This window comes from Neomonachus schauinslandi, chromosome 9, assembly GCF_002201575.2.
Source record: "Neomonachus schauinslandi chromosome 9, ASM220157v2, whole genome shotgun sequence".
Taxonomy (NCBI): Eukaryota; Metazoa; Chordata; class Mammalia; order Carnivora; family Phocidae; genus Neomonachus; species Neomonachus schauinslandi.
This window is the reverse complement of record NC_058411.1, coordinates 62747708-62761023: the sequence shown is the minus strand read 5'-3', so window position 1 is coordinate 62761023 and position 13316 is coordinate 62747708. Positions and strand designations below refer to the sequence as shown.

The 13316-nt window shown below is 40.2% G+C and overlaps 1 protein-coding gene across 1 annotated transcript in view; it reads left to right on the top strand.

The window, feature by feature from the left end:
- Positions 1-10010, top strand: part of AKAP6 (A-kinase anchoring protein 6) — a 367046-nt gene extending 357036 nt beyond the window's left edge. The window contains exons 12-13 of the mRNA XM_021695522.1: positions 5671-9071; positions 9966-10010. Of these exons, the coding sequence (XP_021551197.1) occupies positions 5671-9030 (3360 nt within the window). The 3' untranslated portion in view covers positions 9031-9071; positions 9966-10010. The remainder of the gene's footprint in view (positions 1-5670; positions 9072-9965) is intronic.
- Positions 10011-13316: the final 3306 nt, after the last annotated feature.

The window sequence follows — 13316 nt, the reverse complement described above, 5'->3', positions numbered from 1 at the left end:
ACATGTGACTTTTTCCCTATGGCTTTCACTGAGCATAATGTTTTTGAGGATACTAGCTTTTATAATTGAGAGGTGGCACCAGCTAGAAAGTCAGAAATTTTCTAGGTAGTTTCACCATGGCAGAATGTAACTTCGGGACCTTTCCCCAGATCTCTTCAGTAGTTCGTGAGACCACAGCCAAGTCTTTCTTCATGCAGTTACCTCAGTAAAGGTTTTTGAGAACCTGCTTTCTGTCAGGCACTGTTTCAGGTTTGGGGGCTCTAGTGGAGAGAAGACAGACAGAGCCCCTGCCCTCATGGAGTTTACATTGGGAGGAAAGCCCCTGATTCTTAATATTGGACTCTCTTTTGTCCCTGGGCCCTGTTGAGAACTAAGGCAATTTTTGCTATTATTAAACTCACTTTAAAACAACATCTAATGGATTTTTCATTTTCAACTATTTCAGAAATGTCTGTATCATCAAGACTAGGAAATGTGTCCATGTCAGTACTCATTTTAGTGAGATTTGTGAGATGACTTTGGGTTTTACTTGTCTGTTTTGAGTTTCTGATCAGCTTTGTTATTGAAAAAGAGCATTCACTAGAACAGTTTTTGATCATTTGTGTGAGATAGACTTTCAAAGCATTTTCTGAGCTGAGACAAGTTACTTTAACATTATTGTCAATCTGATAGATAGTGAGCAGGATTTGATTGCTCTCATGTGTCAGTTGTGATAGAAATTCACAGACAATGGACCTGCCTTTTTTTTTAAAAAAAGATTATTTTCAGGAAATAGAAAGTGCTTGAGTTACGGGCCTTGCTGAGAGCTGGGCAGGTGTCCTTTCTCATCTGGTTATTCCTAAGGGATAAGCCCAGTCAGGACAAAGACAAACCCACACCCCACTTACAGCAGTGGGAGTGAGTAAGGGATCTAATTGATGTTTATTTCATTAAATTCCATGCATGTGGTTGTACTAAAGAGATTAGTCAACCAGCCACCAGTCTTCATGCAAACATAGTTATGGTTATTTAATTGTCAGTCCTGTCCCACTTCAGCAAAGGGAATCTATGCTGATAGCTGCCAGTCATTGGCGCCTACTGTGTGCCAACCCCCTGACTCCCCCCCACCCCATAGGACTTGACATACGTTTTCTCGTTTGAAGGTCCCAACACTCCTTAAGGTAGACCCAATGTGCTGTGATTATCTTGGATATACAATTGATGGAACTGAGGCCTATTAAATAGTTGAACTAAGTAACTACTAACTGTTAAATAACTTGCCCAGGACCACGGAGCTAACATGTGAGAGAGGGGATCCAGGATTTACACTCAGATCTATTTGAGTTTCTGCCCTAAATCCCCAAATGGTTGATAAACATTTAGTGAACATTTTTGCTTTTCATCCCATTTCTTTTTCATCTAACTCTGAATCTATCTCTGCCCCTAAAAGAGGCAGATTACAACAAACTCCGAGTTCTCTTAAAAGCTGTCTTTCCATTTTCTGAGAACTAGCAATTTGTTATGGTTGTTCATGTTGTTTTTGTTTTTAAAAAATTTCCACCTAAGTCAAATTTAGGAAAACAATTTTGCATCTAATGCTCAGTAACTCTGGTTTTAGATTTGGAGGGGGAGGCAAGAGAAAATAATTGCATCAGAAAAACAGAGCAAATATATGAAAGTTGGAATTTCCCCTTGTTTAATTTGATTCCCCCACCCTGATCTATATGTATTATTTCTCCTTCCTGTCCACCATCTCAAACTTCCATGTGGTCTGCTTTTTGCTCTAAGGTAAATACGCAGATCTTTACTCAATTACAGTTAATCATGTTTCTGTTTTTATCATTTTTATTTATTTGTATGTTTTTGTCATATTCCACTTTTCTATAGATAAATCTCTATTCCCAGGACTTTGCAAGTGGTGCTGCTTAATAAACTCCTGGATCTGGAATAAATAGGAGGAACACAAATTACAAGACCTCCTAATGGTTTTGCCCATTTAGAGCACCAGAAATTCGACTGAAACAGTTCAGTTCACGCTGATCTTTTTGACCTCCTTTAGTTTTTTCAAAAGATGCACATTTTTAAAGGAAATTAAAGGAATCTAGAGGTAGCTTTATCATATCTCTGTTGGGGTGTTTTATACGATGTCAGGTTCCTTCATCCCCACGCTTTAGCTGGTAATGGTTTCTCATCTCTTATAAAAACCCATTTTTTAACCTATAATTTTAAGAAAATCCTAGAAATGCAGTCCTGGGAGACCTAATTCAATTAAAGCCATACAAGTACAGAAGGAAGTTAATTCTGATGTATGTTACTTGCTACAATTGGAATCTTGATTCTTTCATCATTCATCTTTTCTCCAGCCTCTTTTACTTTCTCTGTATATATTGTGCTGAAATAAATAACTTGCTTCTAAGAATTAAAAAAAAAAACAAAAAAACCCAGCACCAATTAATTCCACTTGTTTCTTGAGCAGATCTGGAAGGGGTGTGTGTATGTGTGTGCAATTATTTATATAGACTTTAGGTTTAGGCCAAATTCTGCACCAATGAAGCAAGTTTATGAATGAAAGAGCCTCACACAAATTAATTTAATTCAGAATTATCTCTGGAATTGCAGTCTCCCTATTGGAACCTCATGGACTACTCAGCATCCTTTTGGTTTTGGTCAAATATTTTTAGATTTTGTCTAAATTCATTTTTGATTTATCACTTTATCAAAGACAAGAACATTTGTGCCTTTTAAAAAAGCACCAGTTTCTCTAGAAAAACAACAACAACAAATGGTTAATTAGCTTGAGCATTACTGGCTGCTGAGCTATCATCAAAGAGAGCATTCGACCAAATAATTTTCCTGCAAGTTACATCACTCTATATACATATCATTTCTTTCAAAGATAACTTTTTAGTTATATAAATATCCCAATGCCCTTCCTCTTGGAAACTTTCCGTACTTTCTTGCCCCCAGGGGATATTTTATGTTTGAGGTTAAATCTTGAGGAAATGGAGATTTTATTGAAAATATTGACAGAATTTAATCCACAACATAAGGGAGTGAATGAGGGCAGAACAAATAGCACTTCTTTCATATGTAAAACTTAAAGTGCAAAGTGAATGATTTTCTAAAAGATCTTGTCAGATAGTCCCAGGAATTGACATACAAAAAATTTCAGCAATTGCAATAAATTTAAGAGATGTATAGGAAGAGAGAGTTAAGGAGGGGAAAAGACAGTATTACATCTAAAAGTCTCATCTTTTTCTATGGAAAATTTCCAATACAACTACTAGTTGAGCAAAGGATTTGTTCTTTTAGGTGCTGCTGTAAGTTTTCTACTTCCTGAGGCTTGCATTTGTAAAGCCACAAAGGGCAGCATTTGGTCAGAAAATGACTGTGTCCTGGAAGACAAGTCCAAGTTATAGGCGTTGGTTGGGCTAAGCTCCTGACGCACACCCAGATGGCACAATTCCTGCATCTAGTGTGAGCCCCTGGGTTTGGGACTCGCAGAGAAAATCCGTGCTGCTAAATGTTGAAGTCAACCAGAGAGTTACAAAGAGAGCTTCTCTGAAAGACCAGTTCAATTATTTATTAGCACTCTCAGAGTCTGGTGTCAGGCAAGATAGTATTTGAAATTAATACACTATTTGATTAGACTGATTGATTGTTTCTACAGCTGAAGATTTTAACATTCATTAGCCATACTAACCGGTCATTAGTACTTCCTTTATCAGCAAGCAAAGAATAAACAGAAATCCTAATAAAAATTCATCACAGTGAATGTACTCCATACCCAAGTGAGTATGATGACTGCCAGTGTTCTAGATTAACTGCTGTAACATTGGCAGCATGAAAGATTTCTGTCATAAAATTTAAAAATATCCCTTAATTAATGTTTACTTTGTAACTGGACTCTTAAACTTTAGTAGGCTATACAGATAATCTCTTACATATCCAATATAATAAAGTGCTAATGGGTATTTTACCCTTAATGAGGTTGTGTGGTATCCTTTAACTACTAGTTCCAGGAAGGACTGAGGGCTTCTTGGGAAAGTTTTGTGAATATGTTGCTGGTGAAGCCTTTTCCCCACTACTGAGGAATAAAAGCATCATGGCCTGTTTTTCAACCAGGCTGTTAAAATAATTCTGAATTGTAATGCAAATATGCTGACCTATTCATATTGTGTGATATCTCTCTCTACCTACCATGTCATGAATCCCTTATGGTTTTTAGGACAAATTGAAAGAAATGATAAGAAGGAGAGAAGGTAGGCAGAGAGAACCCTTTATGAATCGACTCAAGGCCTTGAGAATTATAGCTACCTTATATTGACTGCCTCCTCAGCCCTTCACAAGCATTAGCTTATTAGTATTCGGAATTATCTCAAAAGATTGCTAGTGCTAGCCCCCTTCACAAGTGATGCAAAGAGATCAGTACTCAGAAAAGTTAAGCAACTTGCCCAAAGCCCCGCAGCTGGTAGGCAGCAAAATCAGCATTTCAACCACTTTGCATAGTTCTAGAGCCATGCTTATCTGCTTGACTACCCTGCATAAACATAAGCTGAGCTGCAGAGTTCTATTTGAGTTTCTGTCTGTAGATGAGCCTGTCAGGGCCTGCATATCTCTATCACCTCTCTTGGCTCTAGCATGAATTCGGACAGCTGGGCAGCAAGTGAGGATGGTGAGGGAATCTGGACAGAGTCCAGGAACCCATTCAACCACTGTGTCCCAGAATAATGTGTCAAGCTCTCCCTAAACCAAGTTAAAACCAGGATGTCCAAGGAAAGATCAAGGATCCCAAGTATGCAGAGTGCAGTGTAAGAGAACCTGGGCTGAGTCAAACTTGAGAGTCAGGAAAGTCTTCAGATAGTTGTTATTCTAGGGCTGGAGGTGGGCTGGAGGGAAGGGTTCCTGCTTATAATAAATAGGGAAAGGACTGACAAGAGTGAGGCAAGTTAACAAGATCAAAGTAGAATCTCTGTCATAGGGAGAGACTGGGGAAGTGAGAGAGAGACTAAGAGAACCAGGGCCTAAGACTCAGGGTCCAGTAAGATATAGGTGAGGAAACCAGTCAAGTGTTGTTTATCTTGGGTCTACTGGGGAGAGGGCCAAATTCCAAAAGGGAAGGCAGAAGAAAAGATAGACAAGCAAGGGTCTCAGACCATGAATGGCTCTGCAGGTGGCTATAAGTCTATTCTACTTGCCCAAGGCAAAGGCTGTGTCAAGTGGAAAGCCCAGGCATAGAAGAGTCTATGGGGGTCTGCCATTTATGGCTGCAGATGGTATTCCACTGTGGACTGCAGAACTAAGAGTATCAGAGTCAATGTGCCTTAAAGATGTCACAGGCTCTTTTTACCTTCGTTTACCTGACAGTTTTATCTTCACCCAATCCCAGGTTAAAAATGTAGAAGAATCAATAGGAAATCGTTAATTCCAAAAATTACAACTTGACTGTAATAATCTTACATTTTAATCTACATTATTGCCTTCAGTGACAAATTACTATTGATAGAAAAACCCATTTCAATAACTTTGGATGCTATTCCAGAGAAGAATAGAGCTGATAATTATGCTATCTTTCAAATCCATGCTTGGGGGCAAATTTCTTTCCTGACTCTTCCAAGAGATTTTGAATGGACGAAATGTTCATGCTCCTGTTCCCTAATTCTTCTTTTTTTTCCCCTTCCTCCTACACAGGAGACTTTGAATGTGATTGATCCTGGCTTGATGGATCTAAATGGGACGAGTGAGGATGCCCTGGAATGGGATGAAACTGACATAAGTAACAAGTTAATTAGTTTGAATGAAGACTCAAATGACCTTGATCAAGAACCCCAACCTGTCATGCCTTCCTTAAAGCTTGAAGAGATAGGTAGCGAGGACCCCGGTTATGAAGAAGAGGCAGGTGACCCTGCGGGATCTCAGTATGCCTCGAGTATCACTGCCCCCTCCAGTCCACACATTTACCAAGTCTACAGCCTCCACAATGTTGAACTGTATGAGGACAACCACATGCCATTTCTGAAAAACCATCCAAAGTTCACCAGCGTGACACAGCCTAGTGTTTTAACGAAGAGTCTCAGTAAAGACTCTTCGTTTTCATCCACCAAATCTTTGCCGGACCTTGTAGGAGGTTCCAATTTGGTAAAGCCTTGCCCGTGCCATAGAGGTGACATGAGCCAGAATTCAGGCAGTGAGAGTGGAATCATGAGTGAAGGAGACACTGAAACCACTACCAACTCTGAAATGTGCTTGCTCAATGCGGTAGATGGGTCCCCAAGTAACCCTGAAACTGAACATCTGGACCCACAAATGGGAGATGCCGTTAACGCGTTAAAGCAAAAATTTAAAGATGAGGAGGAACACATTAAGCTTCCAAATAGCTCTCAGTCATCCATTTCACCAGTGGGTTGTGTAAATGGAAAAGTTGGAGATTTAAACAGTGTTACCAAATATACCCCTGATTGTTTGGGAGAAGAATTACAAGGAAAACATGATGTGTTTACATTTTATGATTACTCTTACCTCCAAGGCTCAAAACTCAAATTACCAATGATAATGAAACAGTCACAAAGTGAAAAAGCACATGTGGAGGATCCCCTGTTTCATGGTTTTTATTTTGATAAAAAGTCCTGCAAATCTAAACATCAGGCTACAGAGTTACAACCAGATGCACCTCCCCATGAAAGGCTTTTGGCAAGTGCATCCCATGAAATGGATCGAAATTCATATAAAAGTAGTGATGTAGAGAAGACATTCACTGGCATGCAGAATGGCAGACAGCTCTCCCTGTTATCCCACAGTTCATCTATCGAGTCCCTTTCTCCAGGGGGTGATTTATTTGGATTGGGCATCCTTAAAAATGGTGGTGACAGCCTCCAGAGAAGCACTTCCTTAGAAAGTTGGTTGACATCCTATAAAAGCAATGAGGATCTTTTTAGCTGTCACAGCTCTGGGGACATAAGCGTGAGCAGTGGCTCAGTTGGTGAACTGAGTAAAAGGACACTAGATCTCCTGAATCGTTTGGAGAATATCCAGAGCCCTTCGGAGCAAAAGATAAAGCGGAGTGTTTCTGATATGACTCTCCAAAGTAGTTCCCAAAAGATGTCCTTTACTGGCCAGCTATCATTGGACATAGCATCTTCTGTCAATGAAGACTCGCCAGCGTCTCTTACAGAACTTAGCAGCAGTGATGAGCTCTCTCTTTGCTCAGAGGATATTGTATTACACAAGAACAAGATCCCGGAATCAAATGCATCATTCAGGAAGCGCCTGACTCGGTCGGTGGCTGATGAAAGCGACGTCAATGTCAGCATGATTGTTAATGTCTCTTGCACCTCTGCTTGCACTGATGATGAAGATGACAGTGACCTCCTTTCTAGCTCTACCCTCACCTTGACAGAAGAAGAGCTATGCATCAAAGATGAGGATGACGACTCCAGTATTGCAACAGATGATGAAATTTATGAAGAATGCAACTTGATGTCAGGGCTGGACTATATAAAGAATGAACTGCAGACGTGGATCAGACCAAAGTTTTCCTTGACAAAAGATAAGAGAAGGTGCAATCTCAGTGATGAAATAAAGGGCAGTAAGGATGTAAGTAGTAGTGAGATGACCAATCCCTCTGATACCCTGAACATTGAGGCTCTACTAAACAGCTCCATAAAATGTCTCTCTGAAAGTAATGGAAATGGTAAGAGTTTATCCCACACCCATGAGTTAGGGATGAAGGGTGAGAATAAGAAAAATATTTTCAAAGTTAATAAAGACCCATATGTGGCTGACATGGAAAATGGCAATATTGAAAGCTCTCCAGAAAGGCAGAAAGACAAACAGAATGGGATTTTGAAGGAACCAGAAAATCTTGGTACAACGGGGAAGAAGAATTCAGACAGTGAGCATTGTAAGCGTAAAGTATTTATGGATAGCTCAGATGATGCAAATATTGCTGGAAATGAATTTGTTCCCCAGACTGTTAGACATCGTCCAAAGAAATGTCAAAGCCACCACCATTTTGAAAATTCAACAACTGCTTCTACTGCCACTGAGAAGTCTTGCCCAGAGCTGCCTTCAGAAACCAGAGTTATCAACAGACAGGGTTCTGATGTACTGAAATCTTCATCTAATGATGCACCAAGTGTGACTGGAAAATCCGCTCGTTGCTGCCTAGCCCTTGAACAAAATGAAATAGAGGAGAATGTTTCTGTCAGTGACAACATTTCCTGTTGTGACTGTGAGCCAGATGTTTTCCATCAAAAAGATGCTGAGGATTGTTCCGTACACGACTTTGTTAAGGAAATCATCGACATGGCTTCAACGGCCCTAAAAAGTAAGTCTCAACCTGAAAATGAGGCAGCTGCTCCTGCCTCGTTAAGTCAGATCAAGGAGAAGGTGTTGGAACATTCTCACCGGCCCATCCAGCTGAGAAAAGGGGACTTTTATTCCTACTTATCTCTCTCCTCTCATGACAGTGATTGTGGCGAGGTCACCAGTTACGTGGAAGAAAAGAGCAACACTCCATTGCCACTGGACATTACCGACTCTGGCTTAGAAGACAAGGAGGACCCTGAATGCTTCTTTGAGGCCTGTGTTGAGGACGACCCGGAGGGAGACGAGCCCTGTCTCTCTGGCCCTCCTCCAAATGAACCTGCTGTTTCCGGCGAGGCTGCTGTGCCCCAACAAGCAGCAGCAGGCTCCCCTAAGTCCAGCGATACTTCTCTCTTAGCTGAGGAGGCACACATGGTGGCTCTTGCGAGTCCTCCCCATCAGGAAGAATCTGACGTCGGAAAGGAAGCAGATGGTTTACCCCAAGCTGCGATCTGTGGGGAAAGCTCAGAGCTAACCACTTCAAGGCTGGGCAGTGAAAACACAGGTGAATCAGGAATGCCAGAAGAACGTAACACTGCTTCAGCCAAATCTGGAGTTCCAGAACTCTCCTGGAAGGCAAAGCAGCCAAAAGACAAGGCTGCATTGCTTCCCAACCCCAAAACTTTAACCTGTGAAGAAAATCTTCTAAATCTTCATGAAGAACAACATAAAAATATGCATAGGTAGAATGCAACCCTCTCCACGCATGAAAATCATCTCATTGAAAGGTATGTATGCTCCTCAGGTTTTAATATATATTCTTAATATATTTTTAATATGAATTTCATATATATCCATATGTACTTCAATGATGAGTTTGAGTCAGCAGTGCCACGATAGGGGAGAAGACTAGTCAGAATGACTGGTCACGGCAGACATTTATCTGAATAAGACATTTAGGTGGAAGAAACATTCCCAGCAACGCAAGTAACTGTGAGGCAAAAGGGAGAGAGACCGGCACAAGTGACATTTTTAGTGACAGTATCCTTATTACATCATTCTGGCAAGAAGGATACAAAATTTGAGGAAGTAGCCGAGTAATTTAGGACCTCACATTCTTCCAGTGAGGGAGGAAAAAAGGTTCTCCCAATTGCAATTATACCCTCTGATCAAAATGCACGCATAGTGACAATGCGCCCCACTTCAGTTTCCTGCACACAGAGCTGCCCGCTCCCTCCAGTGCCTGGAAATGAACAATGATAGGCTAAAGCTGCATCTCCTGATCTGGGCCTTCCTTTTATGCTTCTGTCTAATGTAACTATCATCACATTTGCTTCCCCAGTGGAAGGCTGTGCTGTCACAGCTCCTAATCATGGCCAAGGCTGAGGATTCAAACAGGAGGGGAAAGTTGATGTTAAAGAAGAGGCTCTTATTTATCCACACACAGACCGAGAAGAGGCCCAGAAAGCAAATGCAGAGAGAATACATGACAAGTTAATGGCGTTTTGATAAAAACAGAATTTTTGAATTTTGCCTGAAGGTGACAGGCTGATTTCCATCAAAATTTTTAAGGAAGTCATTCCACTCTTCATATTTAATAAGACAGCTATTGATTGATAATTCTGAGATGATGATATAGCTTGAAAAGTGACACAAAAATTCTGTTATTTTCCGTTTCTAAGCCCCAGTGATGAATATACTTTCTCAATCAAGTCTAAAGAAGAAAATTTGAGCTTTTGAATGTGAGAGTTGTATTTCACCCAAGTGTGAGGTGCCGAATGCCATCTCCACCCCCCACTCCAGAAGCTTAATGCCGTAACCTAAACTCGTGCTATAGGAAATGAATTACAGAAGCAATCTACCCTAATTTGTTAACTTATTCAAATAACAGTTATTATACTTAACTATGCTAAAGATTATCTTTTTTGTGGCAGATTGTTTATTTTTTGATGAGCCTAATTACTGATTTTCTAAAAGTAATTTACATTTATTACAAATACATCTTTTAAAATGTGACAGATAAATGTTGTTCCCATAATGTATTATGAAAAAAGTTACTATTTAAAAACACATTATTTAATTTGAAAGATGAATGGCAAACATCATTATTTTTTTTCCTGCAACACCTGTGCCCTAAGCTCATTAAAATGTGTGATTCTGTGTAGAGCTGCTAGAAATGGGGAGGGGGGGAAATATATACCATATATATACCCTAAAAATAAACTCAGTATGCAAAATTGAAGAAAGACATCATACTTACTAATATAGCTCAACTAATTTTCTATGTTTCAGACTCAATTTACAATTGGCCGCAAGTGAGAACAAAAGTAGGAGAGAGAGAAATGTATTTTCTGTGAAATATGTCCACCCTATAATCACATTCTCCATCAGCATGCAGTAGAGCTGACCATTAAGGGAGAGGAACTGCAATTCCATAAGCTGCTTCTAAACAAGTTCTATTAGTACCGATTATACTGCTGGCTCATCCAAGCTCCGCAGAAGGGCTGGTGGAGGCTGGCTGATTTTTGTTTTCTGCAAGGGAATAAAGGCTTGAAAGCAACACCCTTCGGAGCATGATATTGTGTGACTGGGACCCTCAAGTCAGCGGTCATGCTGAGGGCCGGAGCTCCAGAGGCGCTGGCACGGATGAAGCCCCTGGGTCCCGCACCCTTCCCTTTTAGATACTCTGGGAGTTTCTTCTGTCCATGACATAGCTAGAGAATCGAAATGTAAACAATAAGCAGCTCCATCTTTGGACTTGGGCAAGTGAACATGCTGTGCTGTTGGATCGGCGCAAGCCCTCACATTTCACAGGCACGACAATGCAAAACTATCAGCTAGCCCAGCTGCCAGTCAGCGGTATTTTGTTGAGCCCCCGAGAGGTGGTTCCTGGCCCTATCTCAGGCAATGGGAGATGCAGCCAGATTTTACTTCTGCAGAACTCACATCGCCCCCAAGTGACTTGTAATCAGCCAAGGGCCATTTAAATAGCCATATTCACTGGTCCTATTCAGTTTTTTCTGTATCACACACACCAAATATCTGGATGCCTAAATTTTTCACCCGTCGTTAGCATTGGGTACCTGGGCATAGATATTTACATTTTGTTAAAATACTACCAACCAGGATAAGTTATTTAATCTCAAAAGTTGACATGCCTTTGGTGTTAAATATCAGGAATACATAGTAAAGTTATTTGGTAAATATGAGACTTTGTGTCTATAAAAGCTTAACTGTTGTCATTGTTCTTCCTACAAGATTCAAAAGAGGGGGGAAAAAGCTCTACTTTTTATATTTTTAAAGCTTTTATTTATTTATTCATGAAAGAGAGAGAGGGAGAGAGAGAGAGAGGCAGAGGCAGAGGGAAAAGCAGAGACTTCTCGAGTCCCGATGCAGGACTTGATCCCAGGACCCTCAGATCATGACCTGAGCCAAATGCAAACACTGAACTGACTGAGCCACCCAGGCACCCAAAAGCTCTACTTTTTAAAGAAATTTCAAAACTATCAGTTGGGGTGCTCTATCAGAATAATAAAATACACTGCATTCAGTTTGCTGGGCTTTTTTTTTTTTCCAGAAATAAGTTCTCAGATGATGAAGTTATGTCATCTGGAAGAGCTACAACTTGGAACACCAGCTACAGTCTGTAACCATACCAAGAATTTTTTCCAAAAAAGTTTTGAGGTTTTTCATTTACTGTTCTAATTAAAAACCCACTGAAACTGTTGAAGTTTTAAACATGGTCTGACGCAGGATGCATTTGCACTGATTTCTAGGCACACTGCTGTGCTTTTCACTATTTTCATTTATGTGCCATGTTTCTACCAAAATAGAGAGGTCAGTTATAGCAAATCACATCAAAGGAAAGGTAACTGGATAGACCCAGATATTTCTGCTTAATTTGGAGGAAGCACATAATGTATGTCTGGAGTGCCTCCTAGGACCTGCCTAAGAGATGTACTTTGCACTAATCTTTTTGCTGTATTCTGACAGTTATTTCTTCATAATCCTCATCATAAGCCTCTGATCTTTGGTGAATGATTTAACCGTAAACTTCAGGCTGGATAAATCCTATGGTATAAAAATTTAACTCATCACATGCAGCCAGTGTGTACTTTTTTTTTTTCCTTTTTGGTTTACTCTGGTTTTCAGTTTTGTTTTACTGTGTATGGGGTGTGTGTGTGTGTGTGTGTGTGTGTGTGTGTGTGTGTGTGTGTTGGAGGGGCTGTATTTACTTAGGATGCATATGTGTCCTTCAGAACTTTTAAGCTCCATTGCTTTTCCTGTTTTATTGGTCTGCAAATGTGATTGTTGGTATCTCATAGATTTTAGATTTTCAGCAATTACTTGTATCTTTGCATGCTTAAGTATACGCATACACAGTAAAATTGCTCCTACTCAGTCATTACAAACTGAGAAAACTTTAAGAGCAAACATTTCTCATGTATACAACATAAATTCTTATTCTGTTTTAGTTGGATTGACACAAAATGTTTAATATGATCCAAAGCTGGCCAAGCAGGTTTAAGAAACTACTCTTGGTGATAGTGTATTAATTTTTCACTAATCAATGCAAGTGTAATCTTATCACATTTACCTTTAAAATCACTTTAGTAAGTCAAGGTTCTGGTGGATGTGAAATGTTTTTTAATTTTCCAGCACTTCTAAATAACTAGCTCTGCCATGCTAAATGACAAAGATTTTATTGGTCATCACCCATCGCGTGCGCGCGCGCACACACACACACACACACACACCCCAGATCTGTGCTTCAATCAGTTTTGCCTGCCCCTTTCCAAGTGGGCCAAGTTGAAAGAATTGATTAGCCAGGTAAGACCATTTAGTAAGACCAGCTTTGCCTCATCTAAGGATTCCTTACTCAGTGTCCATGTTTCAAGTGAGTCAAGTCCTCATTTGAACAATGCACCATGCTCGTTTTTGAGTTACTGCAGTATTTGAGTGTACCAAATTTTGTTCCATCTCTTCCTGTCTATCTCTCCCTGTTCTTGAGAACCTGCCTTCTCTCCCCAGCT